This window comes from Malania oleifera, chromosome 5, assembly GCF_029873635.1.
Source record: "Malania oleifera isolate guangnan ecotype guangnan chromosome 5, ASM2987363v1, whole genome shotgun sequence".
Taxonomy (NCBI): Eukaryota; Viridiplantae; Streptophyta; class Magnoliopsida; order Santalales; family Ximeniaceae; genus Malania; species Malania oleifera.
The window spans coordinates 5,917,337-5,937,072 of record NC_080421.1 but is presented as its reverse complement, the minus strand read 5'-3'; the positions used below and the strand labels follow the sequence as shown (position 1 = coordinate 5,937,072).

General features: G+C 36.5%; 1 protein-coding gene across 1 annotated transcript in view; it reads left to right on the top strand.

Annotated features, from left to right (window-relative positions):
* Positions 1-19,736, top strand: part of LOC131156202 (uncharacterized) — a 42,379-nt gene that overhangs the window by 5,631 nt on the left and 17,012 nt on the right. Inside the window, exons 5-6 of the mRNA XM_058109715.1 lie at positions 88-1,859; positions 2,931-3,372. Coding sequence (XP_057965698.1) covers positions 88-1,859; positions 2,931-3,372 — 2,214 coding nt within the window. The remainder of the gene's footprint in view (positions 1-87; positions 1,860-2,930; positions 3,373-19,736) is intronic.

Sequence of the window (19,736 nt, the reverse complement as noted above, 5' to 3'; positions counted from 1 at the left end):
TGGTTAATGCTGCTTTTGGTTTATAATGATGGACTTGTCAAGCACATCAGCAGATCTCATTAATATGACTGATTCTGTGCTTTTCAGGCTTGTAGTTGGCAGCTTATTAGGCAGTCCTAGTGCATTATACTTGCATCATTATGAGCTTGTCAGACTGTTTGTATCCTGTCGGAGGGCCCTGAAATATCTAATAGTGGCATCTTGTGAGGATAAAATGGAAGGTAGTCAATCCCCAGTGACTCAAATGCTATCTGAAGGCCCCTTGCCTGGTTTGTGGCTTTCAAAGTCAGTACTTGCGGTGGTTGGAATTCAAAATGCGTTTTCAGAAGATAGTGCTAGTCAAGTAAAACATTTGATCTTCTCATTGATGGATAACACCTCCTATGTATTTTTGACATTAAACAGAGCTCATTCTAGTCTTGCGGTTCACCATCTTATGAATGCCAAAAAGCCTTGTGATGAGCAACTTGGTTTTGGTACTCTCCATGAAAAGAGTTGTTTAATTGAATTGGATTCATGTTTGGACGACTCTGAAGGTATTGATGCATGGAAAACTGTGGTCTTTCTTGCCAAAACTTTGAAGGAACAGATAAGTATCTTACTTGTTCCCCTGAAGAATTCGATCTGTGATGCTGAAAGAAAGGGACTTGTCAGTGTTCTGGATTTGAATAAACTATCTTCTATAATTTCTTGCATTCAAGGGTTTCTTTGGGGTCTGGCATCTACCATCAATCGCGTAGAAGCTAAAAATTTTAATCTTAAAATTAAATTGTTTGGAGGAAAGTGTGAATCGATCTCTGAACTCAACAGTTGTATAGATGTGTTTGTAGATTCTTTTTATTTTTTGTCATGCATGTTGTTTCTTGATAATGGTCAATTGCCTGAAAACTTAGACAATGTTCAAAGTTTTCCCAAATCAAACCATAAAAGTGCTTCATCAGCTGCAGAAGAATCTTCACTTACAGCCCCTGCTGGTGAGAGCAACATATTATGCAGAAGACAACAATTCAATTCAGAAATTTCAAGCAGATGCTCAGCGTCATTTGACATTGACAATGACACTGAATCTTCTAGTGTCTGGAGGAAAATGTTTCAGTCAGACAAGGGAGAATGTGCTGCCACTCTTTTGGCTGAGTCTGATATATTTGAGTTGCGACGTGTAAACATTCATTTTCTGCTAAGCTTGTTAAAAGGTGAAAATCCTGAAGCAGCAATTTTACTCAGACAACTATTTATTGCCTCTTCAGCAGTGCTGAGGCTTCATTTGCTGATCTACTCTACTCCCTTGTTATCAAGGTTGGTGCCTACTTTTCTTGGCTTTTCACAGTTCTTGTTATTGGAGTTGTCTGATATGGTTGATGAGCCCCAACCATTTTCTTTTGTTTGGTTAGATGGTGTTTTAAAGTTTCTGGAAGAACTAGGGGGTCATTTTCCTTTAACCAATCCTGCTCTTTCTAGAACTATCTATGCCAAGCTGATAGATTTGCACTTAAAGGCCATTGGAAGATGCATTTCTTTACAGGGTAAAAGAGCTACTTTGGCATCTCATGACATGGAGTCGAGTGCTAAGACGCTTGATGGCCATATAGAATCGCATAAGTCATTTCTTTCTCAGGGGCTTCATTTTATAGATGAATTCAAAACCAGGTTGAGGATGTCATTCAAAGAGTTTATCAAAAAACCATCAGAGTTGCATCTGTTGTCTGCAGTACAGGCTTTAGAGAGAGCATTAGTTGGAGTGCAGGAAGGCTCCTTGATGATCTACCAGATAAATACTGGAAGTGCTGGTGGGGGAAAGGTTTCCTCATTTGTTGCAGCTGGCATTGACTGCTTGGACTTGGTTCTTGAGTTTGTTTCAGGTAAAATTATATAGCATATCTCTTCGCTGCTTGATTGAAGATAACACAAATATGAAATTATCATTTCACTACATGCACTAAGGTCAATGAAGTAAGTGTTGCACAAATTGTTATTTGACTGGTGGAAGCTTCATATCAAAGAGGAGAGTCAATTTTATTATCTGTGGACCGTAGCATTTTAAATGTGTCTTGGTTGCATTCAAAGGATCACTTTAGGTTTTCCATGAATTTGCATCATCTTTATGCTTATCCAACTCTTGGTTAAATATTCAAACAATATATTAGCGTGTGCCAGTTCTTTTATTTTACTAATATTCTATATAAAATTACATGAACTTGTTTATTCTTGTAATGAAAGAAATGGTACTTTGAGAATTCTATGGAAGACTAAGGGCAAATGGCATATATGTATACAGTTGCTTATTTTCTAAATAAATTGATCAAAACCTAATGCTTGCCATATATAATGTAATTATGTACATTTTTATTTTTGTTTAGGCCTGCCATGATTTTGTAGGAATTTTGGTATTTTTGTGAAGCTGTTGTGTTATACCTGTGTTTGATGACGTATCTAAGTTTTACAATTTGCTAAGATATACTTACATGACATGGTAGGAGACTGATAAGATGGCCATGGATGGATTACTGGTAATTGTTTAGACTCTTTAATGAAAGAACCATAATATTTTCTGTCGATAAGGCCTTGTTGTGTTGGGTGGAGTTGATTACCAACATGGTAAATTCATGCCAGAAACAGAAGTATTTTGAAACCCAAATTGGATAGTTCACATTTTTTATTGTGATTTTGTAGATTACACTTTTTTTTATCAAATTAATAGACAGAAGATAAAGATCTATTTTTATTGTAATTTATATGGATTGAAAATAATTTTTAATAAAATAACTGTTAGCCGAAGATATGAGATGCTTTCAGGACATTTTTATGAAGTTTATACTGTATTATCTCTTTATTTTTACACTTAATTATCCAAAAATTGACTTCCAATCATTGCTGCACTAGTTCATGAATCAAATTGGAAGGTTGGTTCTGACTGTTGGCTTGCTTTGTAGGACGCAAACGCCTGAATGTGGTTAAAAGACACATTCAAAGCTTTATCAGTTGCCTCTTCAACATAGTTCTGCACTTGCACAGTCCGTTCATATTCTATGGCAAATTAGAGCATAAAGGGGGTGTAACTGATCCAGATTCAGGATCTGTCATTCTAATGTGTGTTGAGGTACTGACAAGAATCTCTGGAAGACATTCTTTGTTCGAAATGGATTCCTACCATGTGGCCCATTCCTTACGTGTACCTGCAATGCTTTTTCGTGATTTCCATCAACTTAGACTTTCCAAAGCTCCAGCTACATCTAATTCTTTATCTTCCTCGGATAGCCAAGACTGCAATATTCTAGCAAGTGAGAATTCCTGTACTGTGGATCGACGATTCTTGATATACCTATATGCTGCATGTTGCCGACTACTGTACACTGTCCTTAAGCGTCACAAAAGGTATTTGCAGCGTTTACTTATTTTCTATGTGAAAAATGATGTCCTGCATTCTCGGAAGCTAGAGAAAGTTTATGAAAAGCATTTGATTTCATTTTTGAGTTTTTCAATCTTCCTATGATCCTAGAACTGATTATCTGACATATCTAGCTGTCTGGTTGCTGATATGTTGAGAAGAAAAATAAGTTTAGATTTTAGAGTACAGGTTCTTAGAGGGGAGGACTTTAGCCTTCCAAATAGTATGGTGAAGTTGAAAGAACATGTCAACATGAATCACATGCTCAAGAGAAAAACGATTTAACAGAATACAACCCTGAAGAATCTAAAACCAGGACCAACAATCCCTCCTACTTTTATGGCAAGCCTCCAACAACAACAAAAAAAATAGAATTCCTCCACCTCCCTAGTATTGAGAAACCTACTAAAATGGAAATCCCAAGAGAAACTTGCTCACTTGGGATAAAAAAAGAAGAAAGGACACCATTATGCAACCAGGAAAGAAGATACAAATGAGGAAAAAGAAATGAAAAGTGTAGAATCACCCACCCAATTATCTTCTCAAAACCAAATGCTAGAATTATCACCCACAACAAATTTGGTACAAGGAACACAGAGATAATAGATCTCTATTCACTTCTTATCTTTTTTTAGTGTGTGTAATGTATACAAGTATCAGTAATCCTCTGGAGAGATTGATGTGTGACTTCCCTAGGTTGGGTTTCGAGGAGAATAAGAGATATTATGTCGTTAACTGGGAGGTATTTAGAAGACCTAAATATGAAGGGGGATTGGGGCTCCTTAATATGCTTTCTAGAAAGTAAAAACGTCTCTGTAATTGGAAAATGGATTTGGAGGTTCCCCTGAGCTTAATTTCTTATAGCACAAGGTTATAAAATGTATGGTGTTCATCAGGATGGGTGAGATACTAGAGGAAGTGACATTGTTATTCGCCCCTGGAATAGGTTTCTTGTCTATTCATTCCTCTCACTTGTTTCAGGGTGAGTAATGGCAGAAACGTTCAGTTTTTGGAGGATTTTAGGTGAGTGCTGGTTGGAGATGATGGTTCCTTTGCCTGTATAAGCTTTCCGCCTTGACAATGCACATGTCAGATCTTTACTTTCTTTTGAGGGGGCTTCTTTTTCTTTGGTGTCTTCACTTTTTCAGGAATCTGAAAGAGTGGTCGACGAGCTAATTTCCCTGCTTAATGCTCTGAATCATTTTGTTTTTGGGGATGAGAGGGTATGGAAGGGTCAAGCTCAGGTCTCTTTTCTATGATATCTTTTTTGCTTCACCTAAAACTCCTTTCCACAAATTTTTCCCCCCTTAGAGCCACACCATTTGGAAGGCAAAGGTACCTTTTAAGATTCGGACCTTCAGCTGGACTGTGACTCTCAATATGATTAACTCTGATTTTTTACATATTAGAAATCCCTTTAAATCTCAATCCTGATATCTGCATGATGTGTTGTGAGTCCAATGAAACTAGCAATCACCTATTCCTTCATTTTTGGGTGGGAAACTGTGTTCTTTTTCTCTTGTTTCAGTGAAGCTTGGGTGGTGCCTTGAGTTGCAGGCGATTTCTTTCTAGTGAATTATTGGGGTTTTGGCATGAGCACAAAGGAGTTTTATGGTGTTTTGCAGTTTTTGTTATCCGGTGGACCCTTTGGATTGAGAGGAGTGAGAGAACCTTTAAAGATCGCACAACACCTCCTAAGCTTGTTATGGGGAATAGAGTTGTGTTCTCGGCTTCTGTCTGGGAGCATTTGTTCAAGTATCTTTTAATAACCTTGTGCCAAAGGGAGCACTTGTAACGCCCCGACCTTTTATACGGCCCCAAAGTGCTACTACACCTGTCTTTGAATGAACATACATATACCACCCGCCCTTAATAGGGACATACGGGTGTTTCATACTGATATCTAATCTCATGCACAACAGAAAACATAAACATTCATATGGAATATAATAAACAAAACCTAGAGGTTCTTACTGTATCCTCAAATACATACGATCGTTCTTAAACATAACATGTTCTTACAATCTCCAAAAGATATTCTGAACTGAGTCTATAACATATACAAAACGCTTACGTAAGCTAAAATCAAAATGACACTCCAAGTTCCTTTTGCAACTAGGACCGACGTCCTATAGGACCTGAAACAAAGGTTGTAAGTTGGGGTGAGATGCTTCTCAGTAAGGTGGAAAATATTACGTCAGTGTGTAACCATACATATTCAAACCAGTAGAAAGCAATCACATATGTAGCATATTCTCAATATTGTAATATAGGAGATACATATATATATATATATATATATATATATAAATATTTCCAGCGATAGATAATTTGGCATCGTTGCAAGCGAGAGTTCTCGAGGTGAGGGTAGGGTACAAGCCCATACATTGTACGATCCCTCTGCCCGGTACTCAAACCTGTGACTTTGCCTATTTTAGTTTTTGAATCATTTATATGCATATTTTGAACACTGTCCAACTTAGAAAAATAATAACAAATGCCAAAACTACCCCTTGGCTCGGGTTGTGCAATTTATTATAGTCCGACTGGAACCACTTGATCCATTAATCTACCAGTGGCACACTCCAAATTCAGCCAACTATCTCGATACCCACACTGAAAATCAGATGTGTGGTTGCATTGTATCCAGTATAAAGCAATAGAACCGCGCTTAAGTTTTTTAAGGCTTAATATAACGTTGAGCTTTTTAAGGCTCTCTTATAACGGTGAGCTTTTTAGGGCTCTCATATAACGGTGAGCTTTTTTAGGCTCTGATAGTAACAAGCTGCGGTTTCAAATATTATATATACAATTTATGATAAAACGAATTAACTTGTTTGAAATTCACAAATCACCTATACAGCTCTAGTATTTTTACAACCTCATTCATTCATACTATGGTATAAACCGACACACAAACTCCTGGTTTAACCCTTTTTACATAATAAGCTCGGTATATAATCGGTACTTGTTTTCCACATTTTTAGATAGTAAAATGGAACTCCAGTTCCCATAGTTCATATACGTATTTAAATAGATTCACATATTCCATTTCATATCATATGTCACTTGTTTGGTCAAAATCCGCTATATAGCATATAACTCGATAAATATCATTTAATGGAAAATAAGGGGTTCAAGCATCTCTTACTTTAAGATTAATACAAATAAAGAAAATTTGAAAAGTTTGGAGATTATATGCCAAAACCCTCATTTTTACCAAAATCGTAAAATCGGCATTTTTATCCGGTGAAACTTCTCAAATAATCAGTCAATACGTGCATATAAACATAAGCTAACTTTTTAGAGGTTTAGTTTTTCTAAAAAGATTGATGTAAACAAATCCCCTTACCTTTTTTCGAATTCCGAAATACGAACTATACGGCTCCCAAAACAGCGAACCAAGTTCTCAAAACCTATAAACTGAAGAACAGTTTTCAACACAATCCTATTTACTACAGATCTATCGAACCAAAAACGAATTTAGACCCTTACCTCGATTTCGGGGTGAAACCCGGAAGTCCTCAAGACGAAGATCCAATCCGCTATAATCGTAAGGGTTTTCCCCCTGATCCACGTGGTAACGTCGGATTATGGATTCGGGTGACGAATAGCAAATGATCGAGGAGAGAGAGAGAGAGAGAGAGTTAGTTTTGAGTTTCTTAAGCCTTAAGCAACCAAAAATGATATTTATAGATCCCTTGACCTAATCAAACTTGTCGACGAATGGTGTCTTCGTCGATGAGCCACAGAAGGCTCTTCGTCGACGAACCTCTTTCCTTTGTCGACGAACCCTTGTCCGATATTTTTCCTGTCGATCAGGATCTCTTCGTTGTCGAGGCTCTGAATTTTGGCGATGAACCGCAGAAGGACCTTCGTCGACGAAGCCTGCTAAAATTACCTTTTTACCCTTTTTCTTATTTTACGGGTTTGGGTCTCTACAACCCTCTTTTAAGGGAAACCCCCAAAGCCATTTACCCATTAAAGTGGTGTTTTTAGGCACTACATTTCCAAGACACAAACCCCCTTTTTTCTTAGACCTACAGACAACCTCCCAATTAACCAAATGACCCTTCTTTTCCCCAATCCCGAATGAAAGGAAATCTCTCCAGATTCTCTTGGTCTTACTAGCTATTTGAATTCGAAAGGAGATAAATAGTAGAGATACTAGAAAGAGAAACCTGAATAAGTGCAGCAACCTAGAGAAATAGCACCCTTTTGACCCACCTAAATGTTTAGACACCTCCTCCACTGGGTCCCAAAACTTCGCAAACCTCGGTGATGCAGGGGCAGCGTCAAAGTTTTGTAGCTATGGAGAAATTAGAAAAGAGGAAGGGGATGGGTGAGAGGAGTGATGTAATTGGTGTAATCCCAAGAGGCGGGGATGAATTGGATTTTTAAAATTTTCCCTAAGTAAATTTAAAATCGCAGCCAGTATTGCACAACGTAGGGTCTTTCTAAGTGACAACAAACCCCAATAAAATTTAACTGAGTAGAAGTATGAAGCAACTAAAGCAATCTCAGTGTTTCTCAAACATTCACAGTAGTTAAAATATAAACATTCAAGTGCGGAAATTTAATAGCATAAGGAAGAGAAAGCACAACACGATATAAGATCGTCCTTGCCTCAAGCTCACAAGCAAGAGGATTCCACTAATGCTCGCTTAATGAGTGGAGCAACACCGATTATAATCTCCTCTCCTTATTGGGCGAGGAATACCCCAGCTCACATTCACATGGTTGAGCCCAACCTATACAACTACACCTTACAGGATGATGCCCCTAGTTCTCCTAATTGGGTCTGAACCAATCTGGTGCATACCTTACAGGATGGTGCAAATCTTAGCTTTTCTAACCGGATTTGAGCCAATCCGGTGCTCTTCTAACCGGGTCTAAGCCAATCTGGTGCACATTACAGGCCAGTGCAATCCTCTTCAGATGATCACACGCCGGGAAAACAATAATAATAAAAATTTTGTGTACAAATAGAAGTGCTGCTTTACTAAGCAGATATGTACAACAATAAGCGCAAATGCACTCTCGTATGATGTGAGTTAAAGCTCAGCAGAGTCTGTGTATTTTTCAAACTAAGTTTGCAATCTTTGAGAATGATGTATCTGATAAAATACCTGAAAGCTTAATCCCTAGAAAAATATTTCTCCAAAGATATTTTTGAATGAAAGTGCAGGAGAACCTAGGGTTTTGCTTTTAAAACAAATTTTGCCCAAATAAAAATAAGAGACCTTTTCAAGCAAATATATGTGAATGAAAATATGCTCAAGCTGCTCTTAACCTACCTAAGGATTTTCTCAAGAAAAATATACTTCAAAATAAATATAGGAGAAGCCTAGAGTAATTTGCTCAAAAGAAATTTTCAATAAAGATAAATGAGCTTTTGAAATCTTGCAATGGATGTGCAAGATTCTCAGGCTATATAAAGTTTATTCCCAAAGATATTTATCAAATAAAATATGTGGGAGAAACTGCAATCTTACTCTCAAAAGATTTTGAAAAGAAAGGATTGAATGAAAGTGAATGATATATGTTCTGAAAAATAAATGCTCTCCAAAAGAATATTTTCAAATAATGAGTGTAGGAGAGTATAAAATGAATGAATCTTAAAAAATATTTTCAGAGGATTTTTCTCTCTAATCTCTGCTTAAAAAATTTGTTATGAGGGGGAATATATAGAGTCTAGAAAAAAATGACCGCTTGAGGACACGCTCGGTATTTTTCAATTTATTTAATTAAAAATTAAACGTGATTAGCGCTGGAAAATAACTGAAACTTGAGAGGTTCGGTCGGTTGACCCTAGCGTCTGTCGGCTAACCTCTCACAACAGATTTGAATTTCAAATAGGGTTCAGTCGGTTGTGGAAGGTGCTGGTTGGCTGAGCCAAGGGCGATTCCGAACCTTCATAGGTTTGGTTGGCTAGCCTTAAGGCTGATCTGCTGGTTCTTGAGGACCGGCTGGCCGAGGTGTTTTTGAACTAAAATGGTCGGTCGGCCGAGGCTTCCTAAAAGGTCAAAAGTGGAGGGACGGTCAGTTGGTCATTTTAGTTCATTTTGGGGATGGTCGCCCGAGCTTGACCAAAACTACCATCTTGCCCTCAAGGCATGGTCAGTCGGCTGAGGTGTTTAAAACGTGACTAGGTCGGCCGACCGAGGTCTTTGTAAAACCCAAGTTTGGCCTTGTCTTTGTCCCTAAGTTCATTTTAAAACCTTGTATGATTTTGGTATTTTTAGAAAAGGTTTTTCATGAACGTGTTGGATGCCTAAGGTCAGTCTACGGTCATTACTGAGCTTCCATTCGCATCATGCATGACATGCATTATGCATTATTACTGGCCCAAATTTAAAACAAAATGCATTACAAATGAATAAAAATTTGTCTTCTTCTTTGCTTTTCTGTCTTCCGTGGAATATGCTAGATGATGTAGACTTTAAGATCTTTAGGCTTCCATTTACCCTTTGTCTTATGTGCATGTCAAAATATAAACCTGTTCAAGCACTTAAAAACACATAAGATCCTTGTGCTTTGTCAGCATCAATGATTACGCGTCAAAATTGCGTAGTTGGGCACTTTAATCCGGTCTTTACGGCTTATATTTTTAATTAAATGTCCAATTATGTCTAATATTTTAACAAAGTGTCGAATTTAGTATTCTTGAGTTTCATTGCACAATTTATGAATTTTTGGTAATTTTTTGTCGTAGGAAAAGTCCCGGGAACCAAAACTGACACTTGTTCGTAATTCATGCATAACTTTTCCGTCCGAACTCCGATTGAGGCGATTCAAATTTCTGGAGAAATAGGAAAGGATTATCTACAACTTTCGTGTTTTGAGTTTTGTGAGAAACTGGCTTCACAAGGGTCAAATATTGCAGTGAACAGAGAGCAAAAATGTGACCCGGCCAAGCAAGTTTCTCACAAAACTCAAAACACAAAAGTTGTAGATAATCCTTTCCTATTTCTCCAGAAATTTGAATCGCCTCAATCAGAGTTCGGACGGAAAAGTTATGCATGAAATACGAACAGGTGTCAGTTTTGGTTCTCGGGACTCTTCCTGCGACAAAAAATTACCAAAAATTCATAAATTGTGCAATGAAACTTAAGAATACTAAATTCGACACTTTGTTAAAATATTAGACATAATTGGACATTTAATTAAAAATATAAGCCGTAAAGACTAGATTAAAGTGCCCAACTACGTAGTTTTGACGCGTAATCACACTTGCTAATCTCTAGCAAATGACGTGAATGAATCTCAGGGCGGTGCCTACAACTTCAAACTCCAGTGATCATGAAATCAATGCACATTCTCCAAGGCACATCACTCATGCAAGTTTCATCATTTATATGTCATTTAAGTGCAGTATACTCACCTGAAGTTAATTAGTGGCACATTCAGAGTTAATGCAGTCATATAAGTCTGAGTATAAACAGGTAGACTCTCGAGGTGTGTGTATGTGTGACTCAATACACCTAGGATACCAGTGGACACCTACAGAACGGTCGCTTTGACTCGGCCTAACCGGTATACCCTCAAAAACACTCAAAAAGAAAGAAGTGGGTTCGCTCATTATATGTGAGGAGGAGTGTTGCGATCAAACATCCCACATAATAAAAGGAACAACGGTAAATGTACGGGGTGGACTAGTCTGGAAAGGATCTAGCCTATCTATGAGGTGTCGGGTCCTTCACCTTAGCATCTTCTCACCTACTCGCCACATCCAACCGAGACCACCCTAGATCAACTTATTCACAAACTTGTCGTGAACACATCTGAGGCATTAACTGGTTGAAGAATCTTCGTACGTAGAGAACATGTGTTGTGTCTTTGACTTTTTGTGATATTTCTGTGGAGCAGACATTAGCATTTCATTTCACACGCATTTTTATTTCTTATCGTTTCTTCTGCTCATTCTTTATTTTTCTGCCTTTTCTTGAACAATTAAGACAATCATTACACTTCGTTTGTTATCTTCATACCATCAACGGGAATTGAGTTCGAATAGTGGTCCATGAACTAAGTCTGTCTCTAGGGGTGGCTCAGCCTTCATATCTTGAGTAGGCTACAAGACCTAGGTTTCTATCTCCCCACTAGAAGTCACCTCTAGGCTAGCAAATCAAAAACAAAGACTAGTGTACAAGGAATCATCCAGAAAAAAGAGATTTGAGTTCCATGAACTCTGATTTGATATTAATGCTCAAAAGGATGATATATAGCTCAAGGATATCTCACAAGGTGTCATAGTCGCCATGAGTGTTCTCTCAATGCTCACAGGAAATCCTAAGTGCAATGAATCACGTGAGTGTGTATTCAACCTCGTGAGATGTCATGTAAATACAGAAAATTATATAACCAAATTAACACGAATGTATTACCAATCAATTATTCATGGAGTCATAAGATCATATAAAGAGAAACTACGCATAAATGACTCAAGTGTGTAGTTCTTAGGTTATATGCAGGTATGTGAAGGGTACGAGTCAATGTTAAGCATAGCATAATTCAATGTAATTCCTCACTACTCTTCCTTTCTTTCTTTCCTTCTTTTTGATTTTTGATGATTTTTTGTTTTTTTTTTTTTAAATATAAAACCCAGTACATATACGTGCATAGTGTCACATGCAAATGCTCACCCCCCAACTAAAATGGAACATTGTCCTCAATGTGAAAACATAGGGGAAATAGAAAAACTGTGCACGGGAAAAGTGGGGCGTACCTGGATGAAGAAATAATGGAAAAGGAAAACTGAACTAAAGGAAATTGTACCTATCAATAAACTAAAAATAAGATAGAATGAAACAAAATGAAAACAAAGGAAAGCAAAACGTCACAGTGTGTCTGGAGGAGGCTCAGGAGGAATTTCGTCCGGTGGGTGCAGATTTATAAATTGAATTGGCGGGTCTCCAAATTTGAGTCGCCATAATGCATCAGCTTTGTTATCTGCACAGAAGTTATCTATGACTAAATCAATACTTCCCACAATATCAGACAACACATTTTCAAATTGTCTTTCTTGTTTTAACAAGAAAGGATCCTTATCCAGTATAGTTTCCAGGAAATATACTTCTTTAAGAACCAGCCTTTGAGGAAAAGTTTTCGGAACAATTACCTTTGGTTCTTCAGAAGCATCAACATTAAAATTTGTACCTGGTTCCTTGAAGGTTAAAGTCTCACCATTCTGCTCAACTTCTTCATCTGGTGCACCAGTCACCCTACCATAGCTGAGATTTGCTTCGACATTGCAATCATTGACATTTGCTTCAATATAGGATGACGGTTCCATGATTGCAATTTGCACTTGAGTATCTGGCTGGGGTTGAAATTGGGATTCATCTATCTCCAAAGCATTCAATAATGTGTTCAGCCTAGTCAATTCGGTGCTTATCTCGTTGATGGCTTGAGAAGTTTTAGAATTGATCACATTTTGGCTTGCTATGAATTGTTGCACGCTAACGGCTAGCTGCTGTATGGAATCTTCCATTTCCCTTCTTTGCATTGGAGGAGGCTGATTTGCAAAGTAAGAGGGTCCCGAGTCTTGGCCAGATGCTGCATGAGGAATGTATTGACTTTGTCCCTGGGGAGATGGCTCCACTTGGTCATTCGTCCAACTGAAATTTGAATGACTTCTACAACCTACATTGTAAGTATCAGAATAAGGTTCATAAGAAATCTCAGAAACCATATACACCGGGTTAGACTGATCAAGCAAAACTTCCTTAAGAGCATGAATAGTTGGACATGCATCAGTCGCATGCCCTGGATCCTCACATATGCTGCATTTTTTAGAAGATGATGGTAAAACATGCATTTCATTTACCTTCTTAAGCTCAATGGAATCTAACCTTTTGGACATCAATGCAAGTCTAGCAATCAAATCATCTACTTCTTCCAATTGATACTTACCACCCCCACTAATACATTTTTGTTTTTCAGATCTATCATACACATCAGAGACATCCCAAGATTGGGCGTTTTCAGCCAAATTATCAAAATAGTCAAAAGCTTCTTCGGGCCCTTTATTGAAAAACTCACCATTGCACATTGTTTCTATAAATTGTCTCATCTTTGGTTGCAACCCCTCATAGAAAAAACTGATAACCCTCCAATTCTCATACCCATGGTGAGGACATGCATTTAAGAGGTCTTTGAAAGGTTCCCAACATTGATAAAATGTTTCCACATCCTTTTGGAAAAAATTCATGATTTGTCTTTTCAAAGCATTAGTTTTTTGCATGGGAAAAAATTTCTTTAAAAACTTAGTTTGCATTTCTTGCCAAGTCCCAATGGATCTTGGCCTTAAGGAATAAAACCAGGTTTTTGCCTTGTCTTTTAAAGAAAAGGGAAACAATTTCAGTCTTATTACCTCTTCAGTGCATGTTCTATCCATGAATGTGGAACAAACTTCTTCAAACTCTTTAATATGCAAATATGGGTTTTTAGATTCAATGCCATGAAAATGAGGTAACAATGGAATCATCCCAGGTTTAAAATTAAAAGCATTTGGATTCAAAGGTAGAATAATGCAAGATGGGGTGCTGGTCCTAACAGGTTGCAAATATTCTCTGAGTGTCCTATTAGGGTTCTCCATATCATGAGGTTCATTTTCAGCCATGATGCTACGCGTGTCAGATGGTGATTCAAGTGAAACAGGTTCACTCGATGATGAGATGGATGAGTCTGTCCTGACTAGTCTAAATGTGTTATCTCTAGCCCAACTAGTCATACAAATTCAGTATAAATGCAATAAAAGCAAACAGGTCAAAGGAGAGGAAGTAGATATCACCCAAGCTGTGAAGACGTTCACAGCTCTATAACACCTCTCTGAAATCTGAGAAACACTTCAATGACACCAATTGGTCCCCGGCAACGGCGCCAAAAACTTGACTCGTTCTGAGTTGTGCTTCCAAGTGCAGAAGTGTCAAGTTGTATCAAGGATGAGTCCAGGATCGTATTCCACAGGGACTACTAAGTATCAAAGTGTTTATAAAAGTTTAGTGAAATCCTGTTGCTGAAAAATGGGTTTTGAAAATCTTTTTTGTCTTTTACGATTTTGAAAAAAAATAGTAAACAAAGTGAGAGAAGCTTAAGTAAACTATCAAAATGAAACTGAAATTTTATCAATTTTCCAAAAATGTAAATCTAATAACGCAACCAAAACTAAATAGATTAACTGAAACAATTTTACCAAACACTCGGGTTACGGTTCAACGTCTGTTTGCTTCCACCGTTTACTAATTTCCTAAGCCTTGCTCATTTTCTTGTTAATCCAATCAAGGCATTAATAAGATGAAATTTTATTACTAACGATCGAGTAAATTGGCCACATCCAAACGGAAGAAAATAAAAACTCTTATTACGCATCAACCGAATTTTATGTAAAAATAAGTTGATTAAAATCCTAGATTAAATCAAGGTTTTGATGTGCCTAACGTCAACAACAAAACAAGAAGTAAGAGCTAGTGATTTATCAACGATTCCTTCAATTTTCGGTTTTAACCAAATAAAAGTTTAACAATGATATCATAGGATAACTAATAAACCATGGAACGCAAACGACATCGACCCACAACCCGAGTTACCGAACTTAGCCACTCATGCTTGCAATAGAAAAAAAATGAAAATCCTACGTCTAATCAAGCAAGTATCAAAATACTCGTTAACTAAAGACAATAACTTTGAACACGAAATTAAAACACGCACCAATAAAAACTCAATCAAACACATACGTAGACAATAAAAACCGAACCTTTAACAAAATTATGAATAAGAAAAAATAATTAAATTAATACGAATAAAATTTATTGCTAAAATTACTTGAGAATTCAAATACTTAATTAAAATAAAATGCAACTAAAACAGTTTTTTTAAAAAATCCAATCTTTCAATTAATAACTAAAACAATGAAAATAAACAATCTTAATAAAAAAAAAAAGAAAAAGAAAAAGAAAAGAAAAGAAAAGAGAGAGAGAGAGAGAGAGCAAAATATCCAGCCATGGAGGTCTTCGGGTGGCTGCAGAGACTCGGGGCTGCTGTGATAAAGCTGCTCGGGTTGCTGTGATGAAGGCTGGAACAGGGGAGCTCCGGTTGCTGCTGTGTTTGCTGGAGTTGCAGCAGGAACAGCTGCTGTGTTTGCTGGAGTTTCAGTTGGTGTCGCAGAGGAGAAGGTGAAGCTGCTGCGGCTGCTCTGTGTGGCTGGTGCGGGAGAAGATGCTGGCTGCTGCTGTGAAGGAGATGCTGCTGGTGGTCTTCACGGGGGCTGGCGGCTGTGATGGCTTCCAGTAGCAAGAGGGGGGAGCTGGTTCGTGGGCTGGAGAAGAGACACGGCTGCTGTGGCTTAGAGAGGTTGCAGAGGGTAGAGCAGAGGGGCAAGAATAAAAGAAAACTGAAGTAGGAGAAGAAGAAGAGAATGAAGAAGAAGAAGAAGAAGAAGAGGGAGAAGAAGAGGAAGATGGAGAGCAGCCCACAGGGCTGTCTGCAAAAGAAGGGAGAAAAGAAGAATAATTTAAAAGATATTGGGGGAAGCCCTAGACCCGGTTTGCATAATTTAAAATAAGCAGTATAGCTCAGGCATATTAAGAAAAGAAGACACACTAATTTTATCATGCATTTAGTCTAGGCATTAAAACACAGATGCTCGCAGCTCAGATATTTTTCAATTTAAGCTCGCAACTCAGATATTTTTCAATTTAAAATTATTCTCCCCCTTAAAAAAACATTTCAAATAATTTTTCATTTTGCTCAAAGAAATTCTCCCCCTTTTGGCATAAGCAAAAGGGCTATGCTAAGTAAAAAGAATTTATTATTTAAAAAAAAATTTCTTAGCAAAATAGAGAAACTCTCCCTTTTTGACATTTTAGGCTCAGAAAAATTCTCCCCTTTTTGATGAAAACATTTGGGCATAAAAACATATATATAATTGGGCATATATAAAAAACTTTTACTTTTGATTTGAAAAATTTTCAAGAATACATACACAACAGTATAACTGGTTCATAAGAAAATGAAAGACATGATACACAAAGTTAGACCAGAAATAGCCACAAACCTTTTGCAGTTCAAGTCACATCATATGACCCGTAAAAGATTGGAGTTATAAATGTACGGCACATGATGTTACATGTAGGTTTGAGCATAAATTTAGGCTAACTAGTTCGCATGTATTTTCATATATAATCAACAGACCAGTTATGCAATATAAACAAACAAAAAATAAGGCAAGAGATAAAGGGTTTTAGGTTTAAAAAAAAATTTCTTGCCAAAAAGGAATATCCCCTTCGAGATATTCAAAAAGTACTGGGGACGATGCTTGCTAAAAAAGAAACTTTAATATAAAGCTAAAGCAAGCATAGTTTTTCTAGTTAAGCAATACAATCATACTTCATAATATAACTAGAAAAGGACAACCATATAGATCCTAAAAATTTAACAATCAAATGCAAGATCATATGGCTACACAAGATGACTATGGCTAAACAACATATTTCAACTTAAGATTTTCAATAAGATTATCACAATTAAACGTATGCCATAGTGAATTCAAAACATATCTAAGCTAAACTATTGGTGAGCGTAATAAGATGGAAATTTATTTTAGATGCTCTCCCTTTTGATTTGAATCCTAGCTTAGATGAATTGGCATGCTTATACTAATCAAGGATTAATTTTATTTAGTGTGCGAGCTAGTATAAGCAATCGTTTTGAAACTTTCTACACAACTAAATGAATATTTATCAACTATATTTATCCCTGATCAGTATAGTCGTCCCTATAGGCAGCAAATGCATCAGAAATAGATGTTAAGGCATACAATAATGATCATAATCAAGAACAATTCATATTTGTTTATAGACCTTTAAGAGCGGGATATGATGTTCAGGGTTTTTAGAAGAGCTTCAGTATTCAAAAAGTTAAGCACGATGCATATGAGTCCTTGAAGTTCTTTCTCTAAGAATGGAGCTTATGCTCCCTTGAACATTCTTAGGCATGCATTTTCAACTGAAGATGAAGATTAGATTTTCATTTTACATTCACTCATTGTTTCAAAAATATTTTAGCATGCTTTTTATCATAATCGTTCAAGCACATGGTTTATGAATTTTGATTATTTTGGGAAATTTCGTTATTTTGGGAAATTTCTAACGAAATTTCAGCAACATGCCATTTGTAAATTAAACATTTTCCCATTTTACCATGTACCTGAAACCTGGTTGTTATCATCACATAAAACAATTTAAGCATATAACAACCTAGAATATCTACCAGCATGCAATTTACATCATTACATCAGCCATGCAGGTGGCTTTCAATACAAGCATGCATTTCAGTAGACAATCAACAGTTCTCATAAAATATATACTATCCATCAAAAGATAATATGAACAATAAATAATAGTGGATAGATATGAGTTCAGTGCATTGTTGTTTTTCATTAAGGCATATGAGCATAAAATATGATTATGAGAGCATTTGATAGAGTCATGAAATTTTAGAGAAAAATGCTCCCCCTGAGTTATGTACTTTACCAACTTATGCCTTTTTCCTTTTTATTCTTCAAAGTTCTTAGCCAAGTGTCTAAAGATTTTCAATGATTTAGACCTAACTTTGAAGGCTTAGGCTTAGAGGACCAAAAAGTCACAATGAATATTTCTTCAGGATCATAAGCTTACTCTGCCTCTTTTATCATGAATTTAAATGCGTGAGAGGCACAAGTTCGAATGGCTTCTAATTTTAACTGTTTGTGCATAAGTCTCTTATATATATGTACCTCCATCAAGATTGAAACCTACAACAATCTTCTTAGCCATTCAGCTCATTCACAAGCTCTAATTGATTTGATTTGATTTAAAGTTTGAGAGCTTATGAAGCGAGATGTGAGAAATACTCTTAAAGATTAAATTTCTATTGAATTTAGAAGAGTATTTAGAGAAAGCAGGACAATTTTTTCAAAATATTTTTGTGATGGTAATCATGTCCAGACGACTTTGGCAAAGAGCATTTGAGAGTATGAATTTCTTAAACACTGCTCTTTGGACATTTCTAGTTGGCCATTACTGAAGGGTATCCTCTAAATATGATCCCGATTTAGAACAAGGATACAATCTAATGAATATGTAAAATCTTTACCGACTGTGATTGTGGTATGGTAAAGATTTCTTATGGAGGATATGAACCAAAATAGAGACTTTTTATATTTGAAGTTCAAAGGGAATATTTTGATTTAACAATAAAACTTGAATTTCTTAGTGAATGCCTCTAATTTTGATTGCGAGAAGGATGCTTTTTAATAAGCACCAGAAGAATAAGGAATTTATGATTAATAGTGCTTAAGCCTAGAGTGATGACTATCATTTTGATCAAGGCTTTTATGTTCAGAAATGAGTTTAGGGATAAATGAAATATAACAAGATGGATCCCCTAAAACTCGAATTTGTGCAATGGACAAAATATGCTTAAGTTGATATTTTTATATTTAAGCATGGGTTAAGCAATAAGAATTATATACCAGACACAATTGCCTTGTCCATTTGGAAGTGGATATCATAGAGCATGCTTCTGAGATTTTTTTCAAGATAATAATTTATGGTTTAAATCTCATAAATGAAACGTTTCAGATATTTTAGCTGATTATGCCTTGAACCTTTGCTTTGAACAATACGGAGGAATGATATTAGATATGTATAGACAAACGTCCCATCTAAGCAGGTGAGATACTCATCCCTTTCCCATTCAAAATTAGTATGCTATAACCAATAATTTTACATTTTCACCAATCAATATGATATGAAGCGTTTGGATTGGATATATTACTTGAAGTTTTGTATTGGCTAGTTTTTCAGGATTCTTAGTATACAAAATTGTGTATAGTGGATGCATATACTAAGTTTTTACATTTTAGGCACAAACCACTTCCTAAGCCTTTTAGTCATTACTACCCCGTATAGCTAATCTTATGCTCTAAGGAAGAATCTAATAATTATTTAATTCTATTTGAATCCTTCCTTCCTCAAGTCCTAAGGGGTTTGCTTTCATGATTACCCATATCATCTCTTTGTCCAAGCCTCTGGCACTTCTAGATAGGCAATTATGTTTAATGTGCCCCTTCCTTTTGCAGTGTAAGCAAGTATTGTATATACGAGAATGATTATGCTTACTAATTCTATATTTAAACGAAGAGGCATGACTGTGGGATTCACGCGATGAACCCTTTTTGAAGGAATTATTTCTTTTAGCTCCAAAGGATTCATTTGTTTTATTCTTTTCACTTGCAACCTTTGATATTATATCGGGATAATATATCATTGTTCTTTCCAAGCAAGTGATTTTCAATATCTTATCAACC